The sequence below is a fragment of the Mobula hypostoma genome, chromosome 12, assembly GCF_963921235.1.
Source record: "Mobula hypostoma chromosome 12, sMobHyp1.1, whole genome shotgun sequence".
NCBI classification, from domain to species: Eukaryota; Metazoa; Chordata; class Chondrichthyes; order Myliobatiformes; family Myliobatidae; genus Mobula; species Mobula hypostoma.
In genome coordinates this window covers 92,527,561-92,545,417 of record NC_086108.1, presented here as the reverse complement: position 1 = coordinate 92,545,417, position 17,857 = coordinate 92,527,561, and the positions used below count along the sequence as shown (strand labels likewise).

General features: G+C 41.5%; 1 protein-coding gene across 3 annotated transcripts in view; it reads right to left on the bottom strand.

The window, feature by feature from the left end:
- Nucleotides 1–14,421, bottom strand: part of alg14 (ALG14 UDP-N-acetylglucosaminyltransferase subunit) — a 123,182-nt gene extending 108,761 nt beyond the window's left edge. Inside the window, exon 1 of one of the 3 annotated variants that reach the window (XM_063064609.1) lies at nt 13,983–14,421. In XM_063064609.1, the coding sequence (XP_062920679.1) occupies nt 13,983–14,127 (145 nt within the window). In that variant the 5' untranslated portion in view covers nt 14,128–14,421. The remainder of the gene's footprint in view (nt 1–13,982) is intronic. The other 2 variants (XM_063064608.1, XM_063064607.1) reach the window with 2 other exon arrangements.
- Between the last annotated feature and the right edge of the window lie 3,436 nt (nt 14,422–17,857).

Genomic DNA, 17,857 nt, shown 5'->3' with positions numbered 1-17,857 from the left:
CTGCTCTACTCTCTATATACACGTGACTCTGCGGCTAGGCATAGCTCAAATACCATCTTTAACCTTGCTGACAATACAACCATTGTTGGTAGAATCTCAGGTGGTGACAAGAGGGTGTACAGGAGTGAGATATTCCAACTAGTTAAGTTGTGCAGCATCAACCTACCACTCAATGTCAGTAAGCTGAAAGAGCTGATTGTGGGCTTCAGGAAGGGTAAGACGAAGGAACACATACCAGTCCTCATAGAGGGATCAGAAGTGGAGAGAGTGAGCAGCTTCAAGTTCCTGGGTGTCAAGATCTCTGAGGATCTAACCTGGTCCCAACATATCAATGTAGTTATAAAGAAGGCAAGACAGCTGCTATACTTTATTAGGAGTTTGAAGAGATTTGGCATGTCAACAAATACACTCAAAAAACTTCTATAGTTGTACTGTGGAGAGCATTCTGACAGGCTGAATCACTGTCTGGTATGGAGGGGCTACTGCACAGGACTGAAAGAAGCTGCAGAAGGTTGTAAATCTAGTCAGCTCCATCTTGGGTACTAGCCTACAAAGTATCCAGAACATCTTTAGGGAGCAGTGTCTCAGAAAGGCAGCGTCCATTATTAAGGACCTCCAGCACCCAGGGCATGCCCTTTTCTCATTGTTACACATCAGGAAGGACGTACAGAAGCCTGAAGGCACACACTCAGTGATTCAGGAACAGCTTCTTCCCCTCTGCCATCCAATTCCTAAATGGACATTGAATCTTTGGCCACTAACTCACTTTTTACAAAAATATACAGTATTTCTGTTTTTGCACATTTTTAAAAAATCTATTCAATAATTAATTGATTTACTTGTTTTATTTATTATTATTTTTACTTTATTTATTATTTCTTTCTCAGCCAGATTATGCATTGCATTGAACCGCTACTGCTAAGTTAACAAATTTCATGTCACATGCCAGTGATAATAAACCTGATTCTGATTCTAACACACACAAGATGCTGGAAGAACTCAGCAGGTTAGGCACGATCTATGGAAAAGAGTAAACAGTCAGCATTTTGGGCTGAGACCCTTCTTCAGGACTAGAAAAGGGGAAGACACCAGAATAAAAAGGTCGGGGGAGGGGAAGAAGGGGGAGGAAGGAGGACAGCCAGCAGGTTGTAAGAGTGGGCTCCCTCACCTCCAACCCTCTGACTCTCAATACAGGAGCCCCTTAGGGCTGCGTACTGAGTCACCTCCATTACTCCCTATACACCCATGACTGTATCGCCACCCACAGCTCCAATCTGCTAATTAAATTTGCCAACGACACTACATTGATTGGCTTTATCTCAAACAATAACAAGGTGGCCTACAGGGAAGAAGTCATCTCTCTGACACAGTGATGTCAAGAAAACAACCTGAATGTTACAAAAACAAAGGAGCTGGTTGTGGAATACAGGAGGAATGGAGATGGGCTAACCCCTATTGACATCAATGGATCTGGGGTTGAGAGGGTAAACAGCTTCAAGTTCCTCAGCATCCACATCACCAAGGACCTCGCGTGGTCTGTATACACCAGCTGTGGTGAAAAAGGCACAACAGCGCCTCTTCCACCTCAGACGGTTGAGGAAGTTTGGTATGGGCCCCCAAATCCTAAGAACTTTCTACAGGGGCACAACTGAGAGCATCCTGACTGGCTGCATCACTGCCTGGTATGGGAACTGTACCTCCCTTAATCGCAGGACTCTACAGAGAGTGGTGCAGACAACCCAGCACATCTGTAGTTGTCAACTTCCCATGATTCAGGATACTTACAAGTCAGGTGTGTAAAAAGGGCTCAGAGGATCACTGGGGACCCAAGCCATCCCAACCACAATCTATTCCAGCTGCTACCATCTGGGAAGCAGTACTGCAGCATAAAAGCCAGGACCAGCAGGCTCTGGGACAGCTTCTTCCACCAGGCCGTCAGACTGGTGAACTCACGCTGACTTGAATGTACTCTATATTACATTGACTGTTCCATTTATTATAAATTATTATAAATTACTATGATTGCACATTGCACATTTAGATGGAAACATAACGTAAAGATTTTTATTTCTCATGTATGTGAAGGATGTAAGAAATAAAGTCATTTCAATTCAAGTGAAGTTGCCAAGTGGAAGCCAGGTGGGTAGAGAAGATAAAGGGCTGGAGAAGAAGGAATCTGATGGGGGAGAAGAGTGAACCATGAGTGAAAAGAAAGTGAGGAGAGGGGGACCTGAGGCAGATGAGAAGAGATCAGAGGCCAGAATGGGGAATAGGAGGAGGAGGGAGGGAATTTTTTTTCTAACCAGAAGGAGAAATTGATATTCAAACCATCAAGTTGGAGGGTAGACTGACAGAATACAAGGTGTTGCTCCTCCACCCTGAGGGTGGCATCATCTTGGGACAACAGGAGGCCACGGACCGACATGTCGAACCGGGAATGGGAATCGGAATTCGAATGTTTGGCCGCCGGCAAGATTCTGCAGATGTTGAAAATCTAGAGCAACATACACAAAATGCTGACTTCAGCAAGTCAGGCACCACCTATGGAAATGAATAAACAGTCAACATTTTGGGCGGGGACCCTTCATTAGAACTAGAATGTCCCAGAAACATCGACTGCTTATTCTCCTCTGTTGATGACTGGTTGAGTTCCTCCAGCATTAATTGTGTGCTATAGGAAAGATGTCATCATTCTGGAAAAGAGTGCAGAAAGGATTCACAACAAAGATGCTGGAACAGAAGGGCTAGAGTTATAAGCAGAAGCTGAATAGGCCGGGGCTTTCCCCCTAAAGTGTAAGAAACTAATGGGTCACTTTAGCTAAGTACATAAAATCACAGGAGGCATAAATAAGGTGAATGGTCACAGACTTCTTCCCAGGATAGGGAATATAGTATTAGAATTTTTAAAGTTTTAAAAAGGGTTCTGTGAGACAACTTTTCCACACAGAGCATGTTGGATATATTGTATGAACTGCAAGAGGAAGTAGTAGAGGCAAGTAAAATATTGATGTTTAAAAGACATGTCTTGCCCTTAAGGCATTTATTTGACTTTGTTAAATTTCCGCTTTAAATAACTTGTGTGTAACTATTTTCTAGTTAAAGATAAAATTCAATGTCTATGGTATATCCTGGCATGTGATGACGTCACCTCCGGTTTCGCCGCGCTTTGGGGGTAACTCTCTGGTTCTTGGTTCTTGATCCTCCAAAATATTCCGCATGGAATTTAAACTGGAGGTGGTGGAGGATGGTTCGGAGAAAGAGAAAAGGTGGGGTCCCGCGCATGTAGCATGAACATGAAGAGCTCCGTGTCTACCCACAAAGAAACATTATAGAAGCAACGCCGTAAGTTCACGACCGTATTTGAAGTAAAAATATTAACGCCGATTCTGTTAAAGGAAGTGGCACGTGTGGCGGCTTTTCAATTTCAAACGTGGGGTCGGCTCGAGCCCGGCGGCGGTTTGATGTGACCCCCTCCATCCCCTGGGCGGCTGAAGACACTCGCTAAAAGAGCGCGCGTGGTCTCAAGAATGAAACAGACACTGTATATGTTTGTATTTTTTTATCCACAGTTTTCACCATAGGATGTTAATGTGGAAGAGTGAACAGTCAACGGTTAATCTTACTATGACTCTGTCTTCATTGGCTCCGGGTTAACTTGGTGTTTAGTCAGAGTTTCAACACACTGCACGAGAACACTATAAGACATTTAGAACTCTGTCAGAATATTGAAAAAATGCAAGTTCTGAGGGTGATGTTATAGTTATGGGAGACTTTAATTTCCCAAACATTGAGTGGGAGACTAATGGATTACAAGAAAGTGAATTCATTGAGTTATTGAATAATTGTTTTTTGACCGAGTATGTAAGTGCTGAGAGAGGCCCGTCTGGATATGATACCCTGTTACAATCAGGATAGAATTTTGAGTATGGAAGCTGTTGAGCCTTTAGGAACAAACAATGTTAGTTTTTTTTTGGGAGATAATATCAGTAAAAGCTAAAGCCATTAAATTGAACTTCAGAAAGGCAAAGTTTGTGCATACAAAGCAAAATTCAGAAGGTAACCTGGAAGGAACTGTTTGGACGTTGAGTCAGTTGAGGAGCAATGGAGTTGCTTCAAAGAGGCAATACACTCAGTGCAGGAAATGTTAATTCTCAAGGTCGGGAGAAGCAATAAAAACAACAGATCAACTACATGGATGAATAAAGTTTTACATAAAAATATTGAAGACAAGACAGCTATATAAGGAATACAGAAAAAGTAGTAATGATGTTAATCATAAGGCACATGAAAATATGAGAGCTATAATCAAGAGGGAAATTCAGATGGCCAAAAGGCAGGTTGAGAAAGACATTGCTGACCTCAAGAGATTTTTCAATACTTAAATAATAAAAGAAAAGTCAAGAAGGAAGCTAAGTGTATTAGGAATAATAGTGGGGTGTTAAATTATTCAGAGGAGGATAAAGCAGATACTCTTAACTCATATTTTGCAAAAGTATTCACCAGCAAAGATACTAACAATATGCCAGTTAAGTGTAGAGAAAAATAAGATTGTTTTAAGTTACTTAGAGATGTTAGAAAGTGGGGTCCTGCTTCTGCTGAAAATTAATAAATCTCCAGGGCCAGACAACATATATCAAAGGGTACTTAAAGAGTTCTGTGATTATACTATATATACAAACCCCCAACATATATTTTTCAAAGTCAGTGAAGACTGGTGAAATCCCCAAGTACTGGAAAGGGGCTAACCTTGTCCTAGTATACAAGAAAGATGAGCACACTGACCCTGGTAACTATAGACCAGTAAGCTTAACGTGTATTGCAGGCAAGATAATGGAAACAATAATAAAGAATGAGATGGAAAAGCAGCTGATAAGAACAGGCATGTTGGCAGAAAGCCAGCGTGGGTTCAGAAAGGGGAAAAACATGTTTTACTAATATGCTGGAGTTCTATGAAGAGGCAATTAAAATTTATGATAGCAACAGAGCTGTTGATGTAATTTACTTGCGCTTTCAGAAGGCTTTTAACAAGGTATCTCATGAGAGGTTAACAATCAAATTACAGGAGGTAGGTATTCAGGATAAGGTGGGCAAATGGGTGCAGAATTGGCCAAAAAACAGAAAACGAGTTTTGATGAGAGGATCACTTTCACACCGAGATGATGTTAAAAGTGGGGTTCTGCAAGGGATTGGTTTTGGGGCTGCTGCTGTTTTTAATCTACATTAATGATTTGGATGAGAACATAAGAAATAAACTAGTAAACTTTGCTGATGATACAAAATTAGGGGGAAGGGCTGACAACACTGAGGCAACAGAATCAATACAGTTAGAGCTAAACAAAATCCAGATGTGGGCAGATGAAATTTAATGTAAGTAAATGTAAAGTATTACATATAGGAAGCAGAAATAATAGATATAAATATACAGTGGGTGGTCTTGAGTGAGAGATACTGTATGAGAGGGATTTGGGTGTCCCGGTAGACCTATCACTATCAAAATCTGGACAATGCACAGAAGCGATAAGGAAGGCTAATAGAATGTTGGGCTCAGTGAAGTTCAAGTCAAGAGATGTTCTCCTTAAGCAGTATAATGCACTTGCGAGGCGACACCCTGAATACTGTGCACAATTTTGGTCTCCATATTGTGTGAGGGATGTGAAGGCATTGGAGAGAGTCCACAGAAGGGTGACTAGACTCATTCCCGGCCTGCAGGGTATGAACTATGAAGAAAGATTGAAATAATTAAATCTTTTTAGCCTAAATAGACGTAGAATGAGAGGAGACCTGATGGAAGTGTTCAAAATCATTAAGGCTATAAGTAAGGAGGATACTGCTACTTCAAAATTAATGCATCATCAAGGACACGGGGCATAGGCGGAGACTGGTTAAGGGGAGATTTCTGAAGCATTTCTTTACCCACTGCGTTGTGGACACATAAACTACCTAGTTGTGAAGGTGAGAGTAGTACCTTAGAGATTTTCAAATCTAAACTCAATAATTATTTCAACATATTATGAGAATCGGAATTTGGCAAGCTTTGTTGGGCCGAATGGCTGGCTCTTGTCAAAAATTTTCTGACATTCCAATTTGGATTGGAGAGGATTAGAGGATATGAGCCAAACACATGCTGATGGGACAAGATTGGGCAGACATCTTTACAGATGAGTTGGATACGGATGGCCTGTTCCCATGCTCAGATTCAGAATCATTTACTAATCACACGTACATTGAAACCTAAAGTGAAATGCATCGTTTGCATTAACAACCAACACAATCTAAGGATGCAATGGATACAAGTGTCGCCACACGTTCTGGTTCGAATTAGCATGACTGTAATGTTCAGCAGAACAACAGCAAAACAAGCCTCTTTATTCGCTCCTATCCACACACACACAGTCCTCCAGCACCTGGATAGGGCACCTCCACTGGACAAACAGACTTGCTGTATAACTATGATTATAGTTCACTTATTGATACTTTTGGAATGTGGTATAAACCTGGAGTATCCGGGAGAAACCCAGAAAATCAGAGTCACAGATAGTGCAAACAGGAGCTCAGTGTACTTCACAGAAACAGGATCTGACAAAGGTGGTCAAACAGGTAAGGAGGAGCTCAGTGAGTGTCCCTAGTCTGATTGAAACGTATAAGATTATTAAGGGATTGGACACACTAGAGGCAGGAAACATGTTCCCGATGTTGGAGGAGTCCAGAACCAGAGGCCACAGTTTAAGAATAAGGGGTAGACAATTTAGAACGGAGTTGAGGAAAAAACTTTTCACGCAGAGGGTTGTGGATCTGTGGAATGCTCTGCCTCAGAAGGCAGTAGAGGCCAATTCTCTGGATTCTTTCTTTCTTTTCTTTTTAAATCTTTCTATTGAATAAGTATACAAAAGGGTAAGCCATATAGGCACTAATACACTGTTAGAATATAATAAAATTACAGGAAATATTAATACAGAAAAAAGTGATACAAACAATGTAATTTAAACATAACATACTAAGGTAACATAATAGTATACTAATTTTTATATATATATATCAATAGAGAAAAGGAAACCCCCCCCCCCCAAAAAAAAACCCACAGTGCAACTAAACTAAAAGCAAAGCAAAGCAATGGGCTAACTTGGAACCAAATAGAGTTAAAGAACTTAAAATCACGTCCTCAAACCCGACCTCCATTAAAAACAGTAAAAAAAAACAAGAAGGGTATATAAATATGGAGCAAAAAAGAGAAGAAAAAAAATTACAGTAAATGAAAATATTGAATAAAAGATCTCCAGGTCTGTTCAAATTTAAGTGAGGAATCATAAAGATTGCTTCTAATTTTCTCCAAATTCAAGCATAATATCGTCTGAGAAAACCAAAAAAAGGTGGTTGGAGCATTAAGCTCTTTCCAATGTTGTAAGATACATCTTTTCGCCATTAAAGTAAGAAATGCAATCATTCTACGGGCTGAAGGAGAAAGATTACTGGAAATTTTAGGTAGTCCAAAGATAGCAGTAATAGGGTGAGGAGAGATATCTATATTCAATACCTTTGAGATAATATTAAAAATGTCTCTCCAAAAAGTTTCCAGAGTAGGACAAGACTAAAACATATGAGTTAAAGAGGCTATCTGCCCCGTACATCTATCACAAAAAGGATTAATATGAGAATAAAAGCAAGCTAATTTATCTTTGGACATATGTGCTCTATGAACAACTTTAAATTGAATTAGGGAATGTTTAGCACAGATAGAGGAAGTATTGACTAATTGTAAAATCTGCCCCCAGTCATCCACGGAAATGATAGACCCCAATTCCTGTTCCCAATCTACCCTAATCTTATCAAATGGAGCTTTCCTAAGTTTCATAATAATATTATAAATCATAGCCGATGCACCTTTCTGACATGGATTAAGGTTAATTGTAGTATCTAAAATGTATGTAGGAGGAAGCATTGGAAAAGAAGGAAGTATAGTACTTAGGAAATTTCTAACTTGTAGATACCTAAAAAAAATGTATTCTTGATAAATTATATTTATTAGATAATTGTTCAAAAGACATAAGGGAACCATCTAAAAATAAATCCAAAAACCGTGAAATACCCTTAGTCTTCCAAATTTGAAAAGCACGATCCGTAAAAGAGGGAGGAAAAAATATGTTACCTAAAATAGGAATCGCTAGCCCAAATTGGTTAAGATCAAAAAATTTTCTGAATTGGAACCAAATACGTAAGGTATATTTAACTATCGGGTTAGTTACCTGTTTAAGGCATTTCAAATCAAAAGGAAGAGAGGAACCTAAAATAGAGCCAAGTGTATAGCCCTGAACAGATTGTAATTCCAATGCTACCCATTTAGGAATGGATAGTATATCCTGGTCAAGTAAGCAAAATTTCATATCTCGAATATTGATTGCCCAATAATAGAATCTAAAGTTAGGCAATGCTAAACCACCATCTCTCTTAGCTTTCTGTAAATGTATTTTACCCAGTCTCAGGTTTTTATTTTGCCAAATAAATGAAGAAATTTTTGAGTCAATTTTATCAAAAAAAGATTTTGGAACAAAAATCAGTAATGCCTGAAATATATATAGAAATTTTGGCAGAAAAATCATCTTAACTGTATTAATACGACCAATCAAAGTTAAATATAAAGGAAACCATTTAGATGAAAGTTGAATAATATGGTCAATTAAGGGTAAAAAGTTAATCTTAAATAAATCTTTGTGTTTACAAGTAATTTTAATCCCAAGATATGAAAAATAATTATTAATCAATTTAAACGGAAAGTTATGATATAAGGGAAGTTGTTTATTAATCGGGAAAAGTTCACTCTTACTAAGATTTAATTTATAACCTGAAAAGAGACTAAATTGTGCTAATAGCTCTAAAACAGCAGGGATAGATTTTTGAGGATTAGAAATATATAAAAGTAAGTCATCAGCATAGAGTGATATTTTATGGGACTTTAAGCCCCGAGTTATCCCAGTAATATTTGGAGATTCTCGAATGGCAATTGCAAGAGGTTCTAATGCAATATCAAATAATAAAGGACTAAGTGGACAACCTTGTCGAGTACCTCGAAAAAGAGGGAAAAAAGGTGAGCTTAGAGAGTTAGTACGGACCGAGGCCACAGGAGAATGATATAACAGTTTGATCCAGGATATAAATTTCGAGCTAAAATTAAACATTTCAAGCACCTTAAATAAGTAAGGCCATTCTACTCTATCAAAAGCTTTCTCAGCATCTAAAGAGATAACACACTCAGGAACATTTTGTGAGGGGGTAGAAACAATATTTAACAGTGTGCGAATGTTATAAAAAGAGTAACGACCTTTAATAAAACCCGTTTGGTCTTCCGAAATAATAAAAGGAAGTCCTTTTTCTAATCTGTTTGCTAATAACTTAGAAAAAATTTTAGAGTCAACATTTAATAAAGATATTGGTCTATAAGATGCACATTGAGCAGGATCTTTATCCTTCTTTAATATTAGAGAGATTGACGCTCTATTGAAAGATTCGGGAAGTTTACCAAGTTTTAATGAAGCCTCGAAAACCTTACAGAACCAAGGGATTAATGAAGGTGCAAAAGGATTCTTTCAAAAAAGAGTTAGATAGAGCTCTTAAAGATAGCGGAGTGAAGAGATATGGGAGAAGGCAGAAAAAGGGTACTGATTGTGAACCGGGAGACATCAGACTTTAGATGCTGGAACCTGGAGCAACAAAAAGAAAATCTGCTGGAGAACTCAGCAGGTCGAGCATCTCTGGGGCAGGGGAAGGGAAGGAACTGTCTGAAACCCTGGATCAGGCCCTAGTCAGTTTACAACTTAAGTTCTTTGTCAATAATGGAGCAGTTAAAAACAGGGGAAGACTCTCAACATGCAGCTTAGAGTACCTGCAGCTTTAGGAGTTTACAGAGATAGAGAAGATCAAAGTCACAATGACAGCTGGTGTGAGCATTGCCAGTCAGAGGGATAAGTGAACAGGATTTGGGACAAGTTAAAAGAGCAGCAGCTTTTAATGTGGCGAATCTGTGGAATTCATTGCCACAGGTGCCTGTGGAGGCCAAGTCATTGGGTATACTTAAGGCAGAGGTTGATAGATTCTTGATTAGTCAGGGCATGAAGTGATACGGGGAGAAGGCAGGAGATTGGGGTTGAGAGAGAAAATTGATCAGTCATGATGGATGGGCCAAATAGCTTGATTCTGCTCCTATAGCTTATGGTCTTAACACGAACTATAACAAGGAGGCCAGCTAAGACTGATTGACTAGCAGCAGGCAAAGTACTTCAAAAGCAAATAAGCCAAGCCAACACTCAGCAGCCAGACAATCAGAGAGACAAGAACAGGGCAAATGCTTCAGCTGAACGCTCCTTCTGGTGGAAAAATACGTAAAATTTAAAACTGTAATTATTTACAACCATTACCTCAAGTGAAGGGTTAACTTAGCACAGGATATTCAAATGGATTCCTTACTAGTAATGAATTGCTGCAACTTTATGCACTCAGTCACACTATTTTATAATACAAAATTTATAATGTTTACTCAAATATCATGGAAGTATTTCAGTACTTAATGCATGCTCTCAGTTATGTATAAATCATGTCCGTGTTACACATTGCAGAGGCATGGAAACAAGAATAAATGGGAGTAGGAGTAAGCCGGCTTAGACCCTTGAGTCTGCACCATCATTTATCAAGAATACGACTGATCCAGTCGCGATTTATACAAATTTCCCCACACTTTCCAATTCACTCTGATGCCCATTTGCAATCAAAACAAAAATCAGGCAGCTGCCCCAACCATATTCAATGTGGTTTCCACAATCTTGATTCAGAAAATAATTCCATAGGTTCTCCTGCTTCTCTAACATGACTTCTCTAACTTCCGCTAGGCCCCACCTCCCCCTCGTACCCCAGCTGTTACTCCTTTTTATGCACACATTCTTTCTCTCACTCTCCTTTTTCTCCCTCTGTCCCTCTGAATATACCTCTTGCCCATCCTCTGGGTCACCCCCCCCCCATCTTTCTCCCTAGACCTCCTGTCCCATGATCCTCTCGTATCCCCTTTTGCCTATCACCTGTCCAGCTCTCGGCTCTATCCCTCCCCCTCCTGTCTTCTCCTATCATTTTGCATCTCCCCCTCCCCCTCCAGCTTTCAAATCCCTTACTCACTCTTCCTTCAGTTAGTCCTGACGAAGGGTCTCGGCCTGAAACGTCGACTGCGCCTCTTCCTATAGATGCTGCTTGGCCTCCTGCGTTCACCAGCAACTTTGATGTATGTTGCTTGAATTTCCAGCATCTGCAGAATTCCTGTTGTTTCCATAGGTTCTCCACCCACTTCCAGCTTGGGTGGCGCAATAATATCAGCGCCGGACTCCGGAGCGAAGGTTCCCGAGTTCGAATCCAAGTCGGGTTGAGTGTCGAGCTAGCAACTCGGCCTCGTAAAAACAAGAATAGCTTGCGACGGAAACACCGTCATGATGGTGCCCCAATAACTCCACTGTGGAGTTAAGGGCTATTCTTCTTCTTCTCCACCCACTGAGTGAGAAGGGCCAGAGACCTGCCCTGGATTTAGACGAGTGTCTGCATGCGCGTGTGTGTGTGTGTGTATATATGGGTGGGAGGGAGGAAAGGAGCTTGCTTTGATGCTGTTGTTTTGTCTGCATTCTGTGAACATGGTGAGCACGTTGGTGCCAAAATGTGTGATGACACTTGCAGGCTCCACCCCCCCCCCCCCAGCACATCCTTAGGCTGTTGTGTTGGTTGGTAAACAACACATTTCACTATGCTTTGATATACATTGATAAATAAATGAATCTGAATCTGATACTGTTTACTGACTACAGCACCACTTTCAATACCATAATTCCATGCAATCTCCAGATGTATGACTGATCACCTTCCTTTGCAACGAGACTTTCGCATACCAATAGCTTGTGTACTCAGGGATTCAGCTTCATAGCATTAATTATGGGTATATTGGGATCTCTATCTCCAGAAACTTTTAGACACTTGTGTTAAAAGGTACCTGAAAAATATTATTTTTTATTTTATTGAGATACAGCATGGAATAGGCCCTTCCTACCCTTCAACCAGCACCACCCGACAACCCCTGATTTAACTCTAGCCTAAACCACAGGACTATTTACAATGACCATTTAGCATACTAACCCAGTGCGTCTTTGGACTGAGGAGGAAACCGGAGCATCCGGAGGAAACGCACGCAGTCACGGAGAGAATGTGCTAACTCTTCACAGACAGCAGCAGGAAATGAGCCTGGGTCGCTGGTACTGTAAAGCAATATGCTAACCACTAGGCTACTGTACTACCCATGTGTGTGAAGTCATCCAAGTGGCAAGGAAACAGTATAAATGTTGAGAGCATACCCCAAACTTATTGGGAATAGTCCAGGATCATCAAGAAAAATGACAGAAAGATGGGATGAATTGGAATCCATTCCTTGGCCTTTGATTTCTGTGATGGACAACTGGTTCGTTACCAGCTCATGGTTATGTCTTTTTAGTTTGTAGAAATTACATCCATGTTTTGAAACTCTTTTGTGTCTTAGAAATGGTTTGTAATTTAAAAGCCTTTTATAAGATAGAAGCCATCTGTGAGATTTAAATGTGTTTCAAGAACGTTGTTTGGATTTAGACACAAATCACTAAAGATAACTGAACCGTGTTTAAACTGCTTTGTGAGCTGGAAGTGTCACCTCCATGGTAGGGAGGGGAATCCCACCACTCAAGCAGTAGGTATTGGCAGCTAAAATCGCATACAGGATAAACAGGCAAGTGAACTAGCCTTTGAAGATTTGGTAGTTACAGTATAACATTCCTTTAGTCAGAGTACCTGTAGGTGTTTATATCGGACAGGGCTTAAGGATTTTGTTTGAGTTTCGAATTCATGGTCAGTAGACCTGTTATCATCACAGTATAACACTTCATTCTGCATCCTGTTATTGCCTTTGCGTTGTGCTACCTTGACGTACTGATGATGTGAAGTGATATGTATGGATGGTATGCAAAGTTTTCACTGTACTTTGGTACACGTGACCAGTAATAAGTTATAAACATAAGATTCCGCAGATGCTGGAAAAATAGAGTAGCAGACATAAACTACTGGAGGAACTCAGCAGGTCAGACAGCATCTATGGAAAGGAAAAGACGGTCGCATTCTTGGCTGAGACCCTTCATCAGGACAGGAATGGTCAGGGGTGGAAGAAGCCAGGATAAGAAGGTGGGGGAAGGGCAGGAGTACAAGATTCAGGTGAGGGGTAAGTATGTAGGTGGATGGATGGGTGGGGGGGGTAATGAGGTAAACTGGGAACTGATCGGTGGAAGAGGCTGACGAAGAATCCGATAGGAGAGGACAGTAGGCGACGGGAGAAAGGGAAGGAGCACAGGAGAGAAGTGATGGGCAGGTGAGAAGGACAGGGAAGGGTTACGGGGAAGGGTTAAAGGGAGAGCAGAATGAAGAATGAAACAAGAGAGAAGGGGGAGAGGGAAGACATTACCGGAAATTAGAGAAATCGTTGTTCAATAATTCAATAAGTCAGTGGCCCACAACAATGGGCAGATAACATGGCCTTTGGCAAGGTTAATCAAGGCACATGAAATAACTCCCTCATCTTTCGCTCAAAGAGTTTTTCACGCCCACCCAGGGGGTCAGGGAGAGCGCTTCCGGGGAAAAGAACCCCAGATTCGCTCATCACTGCATTAAAGAATTAACGTCGACTCTTTACTCTCAAGACTTTTTTTGCAATAGTTACAGACATCTCATAACGTCTACTGCTTTTGCAGAATGGAAAATCAAATATAGACGAGCTAACTCGGTCCGAGATCAGTTTCGATGTGTGGAATTATTCTGCATTTACCTTACACGTAATCACAGTGTATCAAGCACATAACCCTCACTCGCTTCCGCGTTTCCAATCCTTTACCAACATGGAGACTATGCGCTTGCCTGATCCTCGCTTCCTGCTGCCGAAGCAAACTTACCAGAGCCGATAACCACCAGAATGCTGGCGGAGCCCCGCTTGCGGGCCTCTGGCGTCTCATTCCGCCCTAGTATTAGGAAAAATCGTGCAAGGAATATGCAGACTAGCGCCAACAGCGCAACGCCCGCTCCGAACCACCAACTCATTGAACCCGGGACCAGCTGTCAATCAAGCACTACGGCGCATCAGACTATAACCCTGCTTCACCGCACTTCAAAATCGCAAGCAAACTCTTCAGTATAGCCGTCGATGGAAATAATTTTTCAACCACTTTGACCAATAGGAAAAATGCATTCACTAAACAATATTTTATAATTCTGGGCTATCTCTCGGCGTCTATATAATTCTAATTTTTATAATCCGCTCAATGTTTGTGGAAGTTTCCTGTCGATAAATTGGCTGCTGCACGTCCTACTTTACGAACACTCATTAAGATTATTCCAGCTTTCAAATCCCTTACTCACTCTTCCTTCAGTTAGTCCTGACGAAGGGTCTCGGCCTGAAACGTCGACTGCGCCTCTTCCTATAGATGCTGCTTGGCCTGCTGCGTTCACCAGCAACTTTGATGTGTGTTGCTTAAGATTCTTTATTAGCCGCAAATTTGTTCCTGAAATTGCAAGGTTCCCCCCCCTTCAAAGTTACTTATTTACTGAAACAGATAAAGAGAGATTAGTTTTATTTGTTACATATTCATTAAAACATCGAAAAATGCAGCAAAATGCGTCGTTTACATCAGCGACAGCACAGTCCGAGGATGAGCTGGCGAGCTTCCGGCAAATGTCGCGAAGTTTCCAAAGCGAACATAGAAAACTTCCAGCACAATACAGGCCCTTCGGCCCACAATGCTGTGCCGAACATATCCTTACCTTAGACATTACCTAGGGGTACCCCATGGCCCTCTATTTTTCTGAGCTCCATGTACCTATCTAGGAGACCCTGAAAAGACCCTATCGTTTCCACATCCAACACCGTCGCCGGCAGCCCATTCCACACACTCACCACTCTGCATAAAAAAACTTACCCCTGACATCTCCTCTGTACCTACTTCCAAGCACCTTAAACTGTGCCCTCTCGTGCTAGCAATTTCAGCCCTGGGAAAAAAGCCTCTGACTATCCACACAATCAATGCCTCTCATCATCTTGTACACCTCTATCAGGTCACCTCTCATCCTCCATCACTCCAAGGAGAAAAGGCCAAGTTCACTCAACCTATTCTCATAAGGCATGCTCCCCAATCCAGGCAACATACTTGTAAATCTCCTCTGCACCCTTTCAATGATTTCCACATCCTTCCTGTAGTGTGGCGACCAGAATTGAGCACAGTACTCCAAGTGGGGTCTGACCTGGTTCCCATATAGCTGCACATTACCTCTCAGCTCCTAAACTCAATCCCATGGTTGATGAAGGCCAATGCACCGTATGCCTTCTTAACCACAGAATCAACCTGCGTAGCAGCTTTGAGTGTCCTATGGACTCGGACCCCAAGATCCCTCTGATCCTCCACGCTGCCATTAATACTATATTCTGTCATCATATTTGACCTACCAAAATGAACCACCTCACACTTATCTGGGTTGAACGCCATCTGCCACTTCTCAGCCCAGTTTTGCATCCTATCAATGTCCCGCTGTAACCTCTGACAGTCCTCCACACTATCCACAACACCTCCAACCTTTGTGTCATCAGCAAATTTACTAACCCATCTCTCCATTTCCTCATCCAGGTTATTTATAAAAAACCACGAAGAGTAGGGGTCCCAGAACAGATCCCTGAAGTACACCACTGGTGACTGACCTCCATGCAGAATATGATCCGTCTACAACCATTCTTTGCCTTCTGTGGGCAAGCCAGTTCAACTAACTTTGCATGTGCACAATTTACTAACATCTTTGGGCTGTGGAAGGAATCTGGAGCACCCAGAGGAAACCCACGTGGGTATGGGGAGAACGTATAAACGCCTTACGGATGGACAGGAGCAGGCATTGAACTCTAATCTTTTAGTATTGTAAAGCATTACGCTAGAAGGCCCAAGAGACTGTGGATACTGGAATCTGGATCAACACATAATAAGCAGGAAGAACTCAGCAGGTAAAGCTGCAGCTATGGGGGGAAATGGACAGTGGACATTTTGGATCGACATCTTTCATCTGGAGGCCATTCATCCCATTAGTTCTATGATAGTTCTCAACCAATCAATCTCATCAGTCCAATTTTCACCTCGTGCTTATTCCCATCAAACACCCACCACATTTCTGTATGGATCTTTTTCTAGCTACCTACATGATAGCGTAATTTACAGGGGCAAATAAACCTGTTGGTCTTTCTGTCATGAATTAGAAACTGACCCCATACACCTGGCTCGAGAATTCACCAAACTGAGGGCAAGGAAATTTCACTTCTGTCCTGCATGACCAATCCCCTTCTTGATACAGTGGTTCATTGTTTCAGATGTTCTTCCAGGAGAACTATTGCTTTTGCACATACTTTGTCAAACCATTTAAGAACTTTGTTTGTTTCAATGTAATTACCTCTTACTCTCCTAAACGCAAGAGAATGCACTGCTACTTTGCTTAACCTCACCTGGTCTGAGAAACCACAATCACAACAGCACATTTTCAATGGGAAGAAAAAGTGTGTTGCTTTAAAATCATTTTTCAATTTTCTCGATGAAGATGTAAAAACATTTTCCTTAACAAGTCCATGCCTAATTGATAATCAGGAGCAAAAAGAAAAATGCTCTTAACATACCTGCTAAGTCAGTTATTAGAAAGTTATTACAATTACATAGGTAAGCTTCAAAACCAAAGCAGACTAAGAGGCATCTTTTTAGATTACTTGTAGTTAATCTGAACATGAATCCCGTTTCTGGACTCTTCTGAAATAAACTGGATAAGAAATGCAATGATGATTGCACTGAAAGTATCAAGTCTCCAAATAGCTAGTTAGAATGGACATGGAGAAGATAGTTCCTATCGTGGGGGAGTCTAGTACCAGAGGGTACAGTCTCAGAATAGAAGGACATCCCTTTAGAACACAGATGAGGAGGAATTTCTTTAGCCAGAGGGTGGTGAATCTGTGGAATTCATTGCCACTGAGAGATGTGGAGTCCAAGTCACTGGGTATATTGAAAGTGGAGGCTCTTGATTAGTAAGGGTCTCAAAGGTCATGAGAAGGCAGGAGAATGGGATTGAGAGGGATAATAAATCAGCCAAGATGGAAAGACAGAGCAGGCTTGATGGGTCAAATCTCCTAATTCTGCTCCTATGTCTTATGGTCTTGTGCAAGCCTCCGCATCCAACACATCATTCTCTGCAACTACCACCATCTTCAATGGGACCCCGCCACCAAACACAACTTTCTCCCTCTGCCCCCATTCTCCGCTTTCCATAGAGATCACACCCTCCATGAGTTCCTTGTCCATTCGTCACTCCCCATTAATCTCATCCTGGCACTTAACACTGCAAGAGGCAGAAGTGCTACACTTGCCCGTTCATCTCCTCTCTCACTTCCATTCAAGGCCCCAGATAATCCTTCACCTGTGAATCTGTTGGGGTTATCTTCTGTGTCCAATGCTCCTGATGTGGCCTCTTCGACAGTAGTGAGACCTGACATAGATTGGGGGACCACTTTGTCAAGCTCCTCAGCTCCATCTGCAAAAAGTGGAATTTCCCAGTGGCCAACCATCTTAATTCCCATCCCCTTTCCCATTCCGACATGTCAGTCCGTGGCCACTTTTTCCAGCCACGATGAGGCTAGTCTCAGGTTGGAGGAGCAACACCTCATATTTCTTCTAGGCAGCCTCCAACCTGATGGGATGAACATTGATGTCTCCAACTTCCGGAAAAAATTGTTCCCCTCCTCATTCCCTCTTCTTCA